The following is a 13,438-nucleotide window of genomic DNA, read 5'->3' as shown; positions in this document are numbered from 1 at the left end:
TAAAATTTGTTGGGCAATTTCTCCTGAGTACGCCGATACCTCATATGTGGGGGTAAACCACTGTTTGGGTGCACGGCAAGGCTCGGAAGGGGAGGCGTGCCATTTGACTTTTTAAATGGAAAATTAGCTCCAATCGTTAGCGGACACCATGTCGCGTTTGGAGAACCCCTGTGTGCCTAAACATTGGAGCTCCCCTACAAGTTACCCCATTTTGGAAACTAGACCCCCCAAGGAACTTATCTAGATGCATAGTGAGCACTTATAACCCCTAGGTGCTTCACAGAAGTTTATAACGCAGAGCCGTGAAAATAAAAATTAATTTTTCTTTCCTCAAAAATGATTTTTAGCCCAGAATTTTTTATTTTTCCAAGGGTAATAGGAGAAATTGGACGCCAAATGTTGTTGTCCAGTTTGTCCTGAGTACGATGATACCCCATATGTGGGGGTAAACCACTGTTTGGGCGCACGGCAGGGCTCGGAAGGGAAGGCACGCCATTTGGCTTTTTGAATGGAAAATTAGCTCCAATCATTAGCGGACACCATGTCGCGTTTGGAGAGCCCCTGTGTGCCTAAACATTGGAGCTCCCACACAAGTGACCCCATTTTGGAAACTAGACCTCCCAAGGAACTAATCTAGATGTGTGGTGAGCACGTTGAACCCCCAAGTGCTTCACAGAAGTTTATAACGCAGAGCCATGAAAATAAAAAATAATTTTTCTTTTCTCAAAAATGATTTTTAGCCCACAATTTTTTATTTTCCCAAGGGTAACAGGAGAAATTGGACCACAAAAGTTATTGTCCAGTTTCTCCTGAGTACGCTGATACCCCATATGTGGGGGTAAACCACTGTTTTGGCACACTTCGGGGTTCGGAAGGGAAGTAGTGACGTTTTGAAATGCAGACTTTGATGGAATGCTCTGCGGGCGTCAGGTTGCGTTTGCAGAGCCCCTGATGTGCCTAAACAGTAGGAACTCCCCACAAGTGACTCCATTTTGGAAACTAGACCCCCAAAGGAAATTATCTAGATGTGTGGTGAGCACTTTGAACCCCCAAGTGCTTCACAGAAGTTTATAACGCAGAGCCATGAAAATAATAAATGTGTTTCCTTTCCTCAAAAATATTTTTTAGCCCAGAATTTTTTATTTTTGCAAGGGTAACAGGAGAAATTTGACCCCAAAAGTTGTTGTCCAGTTTCTCCTGAGTACGCTGATACCCCATATGTGGGGGTAAACCACTGTTTGGGCACATGCCGGGGCTCGGAAGGGAAGTAGTGACGTTTTGGAATGCAGACTTTGATGGAATGGTCTGCGGGCATCATGTTACGTTTGCAGAGCCCCTGATATGCCTAAACAGTAGAAACCCCCCACAAGTGACCCCATATTGGAAACTAGACCCCCCAAGAAACTTATCTAGATGTGTGGTGAGCACGTTCAACCCCCAAGTGCATCACAGAAGTTTACAACGCAGAGCCGTGAAAATAAAAAATCATTTTTCTTTCCTCAAAAAAGATGTTTTAGCAAGGGTAACAGGAGAAATTGGACCCCAATATTTGTTGCCCAGTTTGTTGTGAGTACGCTGATACCCCATATGTGGGGTAAACCACTGTTTGGTCACACGTCAGGGCTCGGAAGGGAAGTAGTGACATTTGAAATGCAGACTTTGATGGAATGGTCTGCGGGCGTCACATTGCATTTGCAGAGCCCCTGATGTGCCTAAACAGTAGAAACCCCCCACAAGTGACCCCATTTTGGAAACTAGACCCCCCAAGGAACTTATCTAGATGTGTGGTGAGCACGTTCAACCCCCAAGTGCTTCACAGAAGTTTATAACGCAGAGCCGTGAAAATAAAAAATAATTGTTCTTTCCTCAAAAATTATGTTTTAGCAAGTAATTTTTTATTTTTGCAAGGGTAATAGGAGAAATTGGACCCGAACAGTTGTTGCACAGTTTGTCCTGAGTACGCTGGTACCCCATATGTGGGGGTAAACCACTGTTTGGGCGCACGTTGGGGCTTGGAAGGGAGGGAGCACCATTTGACTTTTTAAACGCAAGATTGGCTGGAATCAATGGTGGCGCCATGTTGCGTTAGGAGACCCCTGATGTGCCTAAACAGTGGAAACCCCTCAATTCTAACTTCAACACTAACCCCAACACACCCCTAATCCTAATCCCAACTGTAGCCATAACCCTAATCACAACCCTAACCCCAACACACTCCTAACCACAACCCTAACCCCAACACACCCGTAACCCTAATTCCAACCCTAACCCTCATCCTAACCCTAATCCCAACCCTAACCCTAATCCCAACCCTAACCACAACTGTAACCCCAACACACCCCTAACCCTATCCGTAACCCTAACCACAAGCCTAATCTTAACCCTATTTCCAACCCTAGCCCTAATTCCAACCCTAACTCTAATTCCAACCCTAACCCTAAGGCTATGTGCCCATGTTGCGGATTCGTATGAGATTTTTCCGCACGATTTTTGAAAAATCTGCAGGTAAAAGGCACTGCGTTTTACCTGCGGATTTCCAGCGGATTTCCAGTGTTTTTTTGTGTGGATTTCACCTGCGGATTCCTATTGAGGAACAGGTGTAAAACGCTGCGGAATCCGCACAAAGAATTAACATGCTGCGGGAAATACAACGCAGCGTTTCTGCACGGAATTTTCCGCACCATGGGCACAGCGGATTTGGTTTTCCATAGGTGTACATGGTACTGTAAACCTGATGGAAAACTGCTACGAATTCGTAGCGGCCAATCCGCGGCGGATCCGCGGCCAATCCGCTGCGGATCCGCAGCCAAATCCGCACTGTGTGCACATGCCATAACCCTAACCCTACCCCTAACCCTAACCCTAACCCTACCCCTAACCCTACCCCTAGTTCTAACCCTAGTTCTAACGCTAACCCTAGTGGAAAAAGAAAAAAATATATTTTCTTTATTTTATTATTGTCCCTACCTATGGGGGTGATAAAGGGGGGGGGGTTAATTTATTATTTTTTTATTTTGATTGCTGTGATAGAACCTATCACAGCGATCAAAATGCACTGCGCATGCGCCCGCCATTTTGGAAGATGGCGGCGCCCATGGAGAAGACGGACGGACACCGGGAGCCTCGGTAAGTATAAGGGGGTGGAGATCGGGGCACGGGGGGGTGGCATAGGAGCACGGGGGAGCGGAGCACAAGCCGGAGGGGAGCGGAGCACAGATCGGTGGCTTGGGGGGGCGATCGGTGGGGTGGGGGGGTTCACATAAGTGTTTCCAGCCATGGCCGATGATATTGCAGCATCGGCCATGGCTGGATTGTAATATTTCACCAGTTTTTTAGGTGAAATATTACAAATCGCTCTGATTGGCAGTTTCACTTTCAACAGCCAATCAGAGAGATCGTAGCCACGGGGGGGGGGGGGGGGGGGGTGTGAAGCCACCCCCCCTGGGCTGAAGTACCACTCCCCCTGTCCCTGCAGATCGGGTGAAATTGGAGTTAACCCTTTCTGCAGGGACGCGATCATTCCATGACGCCACATAGGCGTCATGGGTCGGATTGGCACAGGTTTTCATGACGCCTACGTAGCGTCATGGGTCGGGAAGGGGTTAAAATTCCAGCTTATGCTATGTTCCCACACTTTTGGTAGGATCATTTGACACGTTCAATATCATATTTTGCTTTTTTCGGTATGATTATAAAGCGTTGTTTTTTGCCTCTTTATTTTTTTTTTTTATGTTTAATCTGTTTTTATTGAAAAGAACTTCAAAACAAACAAGGAACAAAGGATTCAACAACATAAAAAGTTGGCCACTAGTCATAGAGGCCTCTGATCATGTGACCGATGACTCCTCCCCTCCTGTGACCTCATCACAGGTCCTGTGCTCACAGAACAGCCATATATGTGGTGTGCGGCTCTGCAGGTGGAGGTAGGTGCTGGAGATTCCCCATTACTGGGCGGGGGCAGGGGACATTAACCCCCTCAGTGCTGAGCCTGTGATAAACCTCTGTATGTGCCTATAATGGGACTGTGTGTTATACCGGGGCAGGACGGGGCCATGACTGGATGTAGTGATCATGTGACGCCGGTAACAGCTCCGGAGGTTTCTTACATGGGATCTTTATGATGTTACATCGTCATCTTCTCCCCATTCAGGTCCCTACAATATCGGATCCTCTCAGTGGAGATCTTCTATATAAGAGAATTCTCCTGAGTGACCCTACAAGGATGGAGAGGGACAGGGACAAGATGGCGGAGAGGATATTACACCTCACCCTAGAGATCCTCTTCCGGCTTACTGGAGAGGTGAGAGATTCTGATGACGTCACATTACATCATTCTTATCTATGGGAATAACAGATGGACAGAACTGGAGAGGTGAGGACTCTGGAAATGTCTGTAGTGAGGTTTATTAATGTGTCTCTCCATAACCAGGATTACACAGTAGTGAAGAAGACCTCTAGTGAGCGCTGTCAGGCCCCTGTGTCTGAGGGATGGGGAAGACCCCTGAGCCCAATCACGGGGCCTCCACCTCACCCCCTGATACATGAGGACATCAATGACCAGAAGATCCTAGAACTCACCTACAAGATGATTGAGCTGCTGACTGGAGAGGTGACACTGCTGGGGATGCTGGGATATTATACAGTAACACTATGGAGGGATCGGGGGATGACGGTATCATTGTGGGTGTCAGGTTCCTATAAGGTGTCAGGATGTCGCCATCTATTTCTCCATGGAGGAGTGGGAGTATTTAGAAGGACACAAAGATCTGTACAAGGACGTCATGATGGAGGTTCCCCAGCCCCTCACATCACCAGGTAATAGACAGGACTAAATACACACGGCCTATAATTATCTGTATGTAAAGAATGAATTCAGTACCTGTATGTGTTTCCTCCAGTTCTATCCAGTAAGAGGACAACACCAAAGAGATGTCCCCATCCTCTTCTTCCACAGGACTGTAAACAAGAAGATCCCAATGTTCTTCAGGATCATCAGGTAGATGGAGAGAAGGTGTCATGAGATCTCCCCTATGATGTGTAGAAGGCTGTGAAGGTATTGTGTTCAGTCTTGTTTTATCCCCCAGTATTATACACTGAATGGCCAATTTATTAGAAACACTGACACTTTCTTTATTTAAACTTCCCTGTATAGAGAATACTACTAATAATAATTTTTATTTATATAACGCGAACATATTCCGCAGCACTTTACATTATAGAGGGGACTTGTACAGACAATAGACATTACAGCATAATAATAAACACAGATCAAAACAGACACCAAGAGGAATGAGGGCCCTGCTCGCAAGCTTACAATCTACGGGAAAAGGGGAGACACCAGAGGTGGATGGTAACAGAACGTGATGCAAGGAACCGGATTATGGTTTAAGTTTTTTGAATGGGCCACACAGGGATAGTTAGGTTAATGGGTTGAGACGGTAGGCCAGTCTGAACAAATGCATTTTAGGGAACACTTAAAACTGTGGGGATTAATCGTATTAACCTGGGTAGTGCATTCCAAAATATTGGCGCAGCACGTGAAAAGTCTTGGAGACAGGAGTGGGAGGTTCTGATGAGGATGCTAACCTTAGGTCATTAGCAGAACGAAGAGCACGGGTAGGGTGGTAGACTGAGACCAGAGAGGAGATTTAGGGTGGTGGTGAGCCATGGAGCGCTTTTTTGATGAGGGTAATAAGTTTGTACTGGATTCTGGAGTGGATGGGTAACCATTGTAATGAATGGCACAAGGTAGAGGCATCGGTGTAACGGTTGGTGAGGAATATGATCCTGGCTGCAGCATTTAGGACAGATTGGAGAAGGGAGAGTTTGGTAAGAGGGAGGCCGATTAGTAGAGAGTTACAATAGTCCAGACGAGAGTGAATGAGAGAAACAGTAAGAGTTTTTGCAGAGTCGAAAGTAAGAAAAGGTCGAATTCTAGAAATGTTTTTGAGGTGCAGATAACAAGAGCGAGCCAGTGATCAGATGTGGGGGATGAATGAAAGCTCGAAATCAAGGATGACCCCAAGGCTGCGGGCATGTTGCTTGGGAGTAATGGTGGAACCACACACGGAGATGGCAATGTCAGGCAAATGTAGGTTAGTAGAGGGAGAGAACACGAGGAGTTCAGTTTTTGACAGGTTCAGTTTCAGATAGAGGGAGGACATGATATTAGAGACAGTGGTAAGATAATCACTGGTGTTTTCTAAAAAGGCAGGCATGATATCAGGAGCAGAAGTGTATAATTGGGTGTCATCTGCATAGAGATGGTACTGGAACCCAAATCTACTGATTGTTTGTCCAATAGGGGCAGTATACAAAGAGAAGAGGAGGGGCCTAGGATTGATCCTTGAGGAACCCCAACAGTAAGGGGATGTGAGGAGGAGGAACCAGCAAAAGATACAGTGAAATAGTGGTCAAAGAGATAGGAGCGCTGGAGTCCTTGGTTCAAATCCCACCAAGTACAACATCTGCAAGGAGTTTGTATGTTTTCCCCGTGTTTGCGCGAGTTTCCTCCTGGTTCTCCGGTTTCCTCCCACGTTCCAAAGACATACTGAGAGGGAATTTAGATTGTGAGCCCCATCCGGGGCAGCAATGATAATGTGTAAAAACTGTAAAGCGCTGCGGAATATGTTAGTGCTATATAAAGTGTTGTGAACTCTATTTTTGGGCTCCCTCTAGTGGTCACTAGCGGTACTGTGTAGTGTTGTCTTTCTGCAGGTTGGCTGCATCAGCTGGTTCGTTATCCTTGGTTGGTTTCCTATTTAACTCACCTGGATACTCAGTTCCTTGCCTGCTAGCAATGTATTCAGTGCTCTTCAGATTCCTTGTGACTACCTTGCTCCCAGTCTCTCCAAGACAAGCTAAGTTCTTGTTTGTTTATTTTCTGATTATCAGCGTTCATCATGTTTTTTGTCCAGCTTGCTAAAATGTGAATTATTACTTGCTGGTTGCTCTAGGGGACTGAGTTTCTCCCCCCACACCGTTAGTTGGTGCGGGGGTTCTTGAAATCTCAGTGTGGATATTTTGTAAGGGTTTTTTACTGACCGCATAGATCCCTTTGCAATTTTCTGCTATCTAGAATTAGTGGGCCTCATTTGCTGAATCTGCTTTCACCCCTATGTATGTGCCTTCCTCTTACCTCACCGTTATTATTTGTTGGGGGCTTCTATATCTTTGGGGATTATTTCTCTGGAAGCAAGCGAGGTCTTTCTTTCCCTCTAGGGGTAGTTAGTTCCTCAGGCTGGCTCGAGACGTCTAGGAATTTTAGGCACGTTCACCGGCTACCTCTAGTGTGTTTGGATAGGTTCAGTTTTGCGGTCAGTCCAGTTTACCACCTCCCTAGAGCTTGTCCTATGTTTAGTCACCTTGCTGGAGTAATTTGTGATCCTCAACCACTAAGGATCATAACAATAAAGATTATTATTATTAACTAGTAAAAGATACAGTGAAGGATCAGTCGGAGAGATAAGAGGAGAACCAGGAGAGAGCGGTGTCCTTATGGCTGATGGAGCGGAGCATAGTGAGGAGGAGCTGATGATTCACAGTGTCGAATGCTGCGGAGAGATCCAAGAGAATTAGCATGGAGTAGTGACCATTAGACTTAGCTGTTAGTAAATCATTGGAGACTTTAATGAGGGCAGTTTCATTAGAGTGTAAAGAGTGGAAACCAGATTGAAGAGGGTCGAGAAGAGAGTTATCTGAGAGATAGCGGATAAGATGGAGTGGACCAGGTGTTCGAGGAGTTTACAGATGAAGGGAAGATTAGAGACAGGTCTATAGTTAGCGGCACAGTTTTGATCGAGGGATGGTTTTTTCAGTAATGTATGTGAGTCGCCCCACGAGCCAGGGGTTACTCAGTACCGGGTCCTGCGGTTCACAGGGGGATGTCATGGTGGCTGCGACCCGGTCCGTGGCCCAGGGCGCCCATATAAAAGGGAAAGGTCTTTAAAGGGATAGAGTTTATGTTCGTGACGCCACCTGTGATATTCGGTCAGGATGACCGATGCTGCTTTAGGGGGTCCGCTGGGGTGATGTTATGGCAGCTAGATGGTATATCTTCCCACAGGTGAAGTATATCCCCCAGGGCTCCCGGTGTGTAGATAGTGATATGGTGAGAGGTGCAGAGAAGAACGAGGACACAAGGTTGCAGTCTCTTTACCTTTAGTGAAGACTTCAGCATCCACAGTCCAGGGCACCAGATCACAGGGCAGGCAGAGAAGTCCAGGCAGTCCAGAGACAAGCAAGTTCCCTTGGGTAAGTCAGGTGGGAGCCTACCACTCTGCGCTTTCTGTCTCTAACTCCCTGCTGCCACTAAGTGTCTCAACAAGGCCTTTGATTGTTCTGCTGTCCTAGGACAGGTACCGGTATGGCAGGCAGCTCGGGCCGTGTGAACTGGGGTCTGTTCTCGGTGACTCCAGGCTCCTAGGTGCTGCTGTGCCACAGGTAATTATGGGCAAATTCCTTGTAGAACAATACCCTCCGGTTCTGCTCTGTGTTTTATAATCCACAAAAGCCTCGGTCTCCCGGTACCCTGATTCTTGCGCTGTAACTCCCCAGAGGCCTGCTCATGGCCTCCTGGAGCTCTCTTTCCTCTGTACTCCACTCCTGTCTGTCCTCGCACACAGACTTCTACTACTAACTGAGCTGTCTCCGCCTCCAAACCAGGATCTTTATTCCAGGGAAGCTGCCCTAAACAGGGCTTGGAGCTCCCCCTCCTGGGTTGGAAGTGGAAGGTGTTGTGTGTGTAAACCTACCAAAGGAAATCTCACTTATCTCCAGACATAGCACTATCCTCCCCGTGAAGAAGACAGCACTACTGTGGTACCCAAACTCCTGGGGTGCCACAGATGTGTGATGACATGCTTAAATGAGGAAGGAAAGATACCGGAAGAGAGAGAAAGGTTGAATATTTTTGTTAGGTGAGAAGTGACAGCAGGCAAAGGGACTGGAGGAGAAGTGACGGAATGGGGTCACTGGTGCAAGTGATCGGGCGAGAAGATCCAAGGAGCCTGATTACTTCTTCTGTGACTAGTTCAAAGTCAGAGAGTGAGCTAGATGCAGTGGGGGAGGGAGGACAGTGCATGGTATGAGGAGATTGGGAGATAATTTCCTGTCGGATATTTTTTCTTTGAAGTAGATGGCCAGATCGTCAGCGTGGAGATCCGTGGTTGGGGCCTGCACTCTTGGGTTGAGTAGGGAATGAAAAGTGTCAAAGAGACGTTTAGCGTTATTGGACAGTGAGGTGATGGGTGTTGAAATAGGTTTGTTTGGAGAGGTGAAGGGCACAGTTGTATGTTTTAAGCAGAAACTTATAATGGATGAAATCTTCGGGTAGATTAGATTTTCTCCACAGGCGTTTGGAGCACCTGGAGCACCGCTGCAAGAAATGTGTTTGCAGCGTGTGCCACGATTGTCGCCGTCTGTGCCGAGTTGTTATATGTATAGGAGGTGCAGCTTCATCCAGGGCACTTTGCAGGGTTTCATTGTAATGCTTCAGTGCAGACTACGGACATGAGAGGTAGGAGATAGAGGCCAATGAGGACTGCAAGTTCTTCATAAGTTTCTGGGTGTTAATGGCCTGTATGTTTCTATAAGTGTGGAAAGTGAGGGTGACCAGAGCGGGATGGTAGTTCTTGATAGAGAATGAAAGAAGGTTGTGGTCAGAGCGGGAGAGGGGAGTTTGTGAAATCATCCACTGAGCAAAGCCAGGAGAAGACCAAGTCGAGGGAGTTCCCGTCTTCATGAGTTGAAGAGTTAGTATGCTGCGAGAGGCCGAAAGAGGAGGTTCGATATAAAAGGTGAGAAGCAGATGGGGAGAGGGGAGAAGCAATGGGGATCTTGAAATCATCCATGATGAGGATGGGGATGTCACAGGAGAGAAAGTGTGGAAGCTAGGTGGCAAAGTGATCGAGGAACTGATGGGAGGGGCCTGGAGGATGATACACCACCGCCACTCGCATGGAGAAGGGGATGTAGAGTCTGATCGCATGGACCTCAAAAGAAGGGAAGACAAGTGAGGGTACTTGGGGGATAACCTGAAAGGTACATTTGGGTGATAGGAGCAGACCAACGCCTCCACCTCCTCTGTTGTCCGATCTTGGGGTATGAGAAAAGTGTAGTCCACCATATGAGAGAGTAGCAGCAGCGGTGGTGTCTGACTGCTGGATCCAGGTTTTAGTAAGAGCCAGGAGGTTAAGAGAATCAGAAAGGAAGAAGTCATGGAAGAAAGGGAGTTTATTACACACAAAGCGAGAATTCCAAAGGGCACAACTGAAAGAGGCAGAAGGCATGCAGGGAATGTTAATAAGGTTAAAGGGGTTTCTGAATGTAGCAGTTGGGAGGTTTGACTTGCTATAACATGGGGGGGCCGGGGTTGAGAGAGATGTATCCTGTGACTTGGTGAAGGATATAAAGAGTGAGCAGATGGTTAAGTGATTTGTGAGAGCGTCCCGTGTGTTGGATGGTGGGACTGCATGGATCTGCTCTGTTAGCAATGTGAACAGAGTGTGAGTGCTATACATAGGAGAGGAAAGGACAGAGGGGCCGATATGAATTTAGTGTAAAGAATTAATGCAAGGGCGGTGAATGTGAGTGAATGCAGCAGCCAGGAAATAGATTATACAAATGCATATGGTGAATATTTGTTGTGTTCCAAATGTATAGGGAATAGATTTATTTAATTGTCTCACCTGTCTCCTGCCCTGTTTAATTGCCATGTTATAACTGCCAATACTTTGATGAAATGTACTTCAATTAAATGTGCATAAATGCCTCTCCAGGCTATGTCTGAATATACAGGAGGTTAGTTCTTAGCTCTTACATTTTTTTCTCTCGTTAGCAATCAATGAGACTAAGTTGAGACAGCAGTACACAATAAATGTAGGGAACTTTGAGAAGTTAGTTCACCTCATAGCATAAGAGGACAAACAGAGTAAGTTGCATTAAGTAAATACCATTATCTATGCAGCTAAGATGAATAACATTTGTGAACTCATGCAGGAATTGTGTGCAGTAGCTGTAATTATATACCATTAGAATATATTGCAGGAGATGAGACAGCAATAAGAGGTGGGAAGTTGTACCATTAGAATATATTGCAATGTAATATAAAATAAAGTGATCATTTTTCAGTCTGAAACCGCAGTAGAATGGGAATTTTGAGCACTTCCCCTAGGCATGGTTGTCAGTGAAATTTTAAAACTCCTAACCTCTTTAGTTTTTCTTGTCAAAAGTATTAGTACTGAGAACATTATGATTGAGGGAAAAAATGCAATGAAAGGGGATCCACAGGACATAAACGATTTGTTGAGGAAGATATCAATATGAGGGTGGCTGTTTGTTCCCCCAGGATGCGCAAGGAGGCACATTGAGGCCATGGGAGTGCATTTCAGTCACAGGCGTAGCTGTGATTGCAATGAAAAATGAAAGTGTGTGTTAGTCTTGGATAAGCTATTTGTCCAGGGCAGATTTGAGAAAACATGTTGCGCTTTTGTTTTGAAACTGATTACAGGATGGTAGTGTGTCAGTCTGGTGTTTGCTAGAGTGCAGAGCGGTCTGCTCTGCAGAGCTCCACCTGTGTGAGGCAACACAGGTAAGCAGAGCCAAACAGCCACGGGAGCTGAGATGCCTGGAACCCACAGCTACATAGCGGTGCAGTCACCCACGGCAATTGGTCTTGGAGTTGGACTGGGGTGTTTATTGGCTACAAAATGGTTCCAGGCTGGGATCCGGGGGATATCGTGTACTGTGTAATGCTGTGAGTTGGACATTAATGCTGTCAAGTAAACGCATTAAAGAGACTTTTGTTTGAAACATTTTGGCCAATCAAGTTCATCACTTCATGGCAGCTATTTACCCTACCCTAAAAGAACAATGCACCATGATACCATGGTCCACTAGTCAGAGAGGCCCCTGATCATGTGACCCCTTACTCCTCCCCTCCTGTGACCTCATCACAGGTCCTGTGCACACAGTACAGCCATATATTATAATTATTTATTTATATAGCACCATTAATTCCATGGTGCTGTACATGAGAAAGGGGTTACATACAGGGTTATAAATATCGTTTATAGTAAACACGTTTACAGTGACAGACTGGTACAGAGGGGAGAGGACCCTGTCCTTGCAGACTTACATTCTATGGGATAGTGGGGAAGAGACAGAAGGTCGGAGGTGCAGCTGCTCTGGCGATGGCGAGGCGGCAGAATGGTTATTGCAGGATGTAGGCTTTCTTGAAGAGATGGGTATTCAGGTTTCGTCTGAAGGATCCGAGGGTGGTGGATAGTCGGACGTGTTGAGGCATGGAATTCCATAGGATGGGGGATATTCGGGAGAAATCTTGGAGACGGTTGTGTGAGGAACGAATAAGTGTGGAGGAGAGTAGGAGGTCTTGGGAGGATCGGAGATTATGTGAGGGAAGGTATTGGGAGATTAGTTCAGAGATATAGGGAGGGGACAGGTTGTGGATGGCTTTGTAGATCAGTGTTAGTAGTTTGAACTGGATTCGTTGGGGGATTGGGAGCCAGTGGAGGGATTTGCAGAGGGGAGAAGCAGGGGAGTAGCGAGGAGAGAGGTGGATTAGCCGGGCAGTAGAGTTGAGGACAGACTGGAGTGGTGCAAGAGAGTTAGCGGGGAGGCCACAGAGGAGGGTGTTGCAGTTGTCGAGGCAGGAGATGATGAGGGCATGCAAAAGAGTCTTAGTAGATTGTGGGGTGAGGAAGGGACGGATTCTGGCAATATTTTTGAGTTGGAGGCGACAGGAGGTGGGAAGAGTTTGAATGTGCGGTTTGAAGGACAAGGCAGAGTCGAGAGTTACCCCGAGGCAGCGGATTTCAGGTGCGGGAGAGAGTGTGATGCCGTTTACCATAATAGATAGATCAGGTAGGGGGGATACGTGAGATGGGGGAAAGATGATGAGTTCGGTTTTGTCTACATTGAGTTTTAGGAAGTGAAAGGTGAAGAAGATATATGTGGTGTGCGGCTCTGCAGGAGGAGGTATGTGCTAGAGATTCCCCATTGCTGGGGCAGGGGACATTAACCCCCTCAGTGCTGAGCCTGTGATAAATCTCTGTGTTTGACTATAATGGGACTGTGTGTTATACCGGGGGCAGGACGGGGCCATGACTGGATGTAGTGATCATGTGACGCCGGTAACAGCTCCGGAGATTTCTTACATGGGATCTTTATGATGTTACATCGTCATCTTCTCCCCATTCAGGTCCCTACAATATCGGATCCTCTCAGTGGAGATCTTCTACATAAGAGAATTCTCCTGAGTGACCCTACAAGGATGGATAGGGACAGGGACAAGATGGCGGAGAGGATATTACACCTTACCCTAGAGATCCTCTTCCGGCTTACTGGACAGGTGAGAGATTCTGATGACGTCACATTACTTCATTCTTATCTATGGGAATAACAGATGGACACAACTGGA

The 13,438-nt window shown here is 46.6% G+C and overlaps 1 protein-coding gene across 2 annotated transcripts in view; it reads left to right on the top strand.

Moving 5' to 3' along the window:
• Window positions 1-6,598: 6,598 nt before the first annotated feature.
• The window catches only part of LOC143767222 (uncharacterized), a 28,418-nt gene continuing 21,578 nt past the window's right edge, over window positions 6,599-13,438 (top strand). The window contains exons 1-3 of one of the 2 annotated variants that reach the window (XM_077255374.1): window positions 6,599-8,253; window positions 8,353-8,442; window positions 13,220-13,369. In XM_077255374.1, the coding sequence (XP_077111489.1) occupies window positions 13,292-13,369 (78 nt within the window). In that variant the 5' untranslated portion in view covers window positions 6,599-8,253; window positions 8,353-8,442; window positions 13,220-13,291. Of the gene's footprint in view, window positions 8,254-8,352; window positions 13,370-13,438 lie in introns of both variants that reach the window. The other variant, XM_077255373.1, reaches the window with a different exon arrangement.

This window comes from Ranitomeya variabilis, chromosome 4, assembly GCF_051348905.1.
Source record: "Ranitomeya variabilis isolate aRanVar5 chromosome 4, aRanVar5.hap1, whole genome shotgun sequence".
NCBI classification, from domain to species: Eukaryota; Metazoa; Chordata; class Amphibia; order Anura; family Dendrobatidae; genus Ranitomeya; species Ranitomeya variabilis.
The sequence above is the reverse complement of the archived record's forward strand: the minus strand, read 5'-3'. Positions and strand labels throughout refer to the sequence as shown.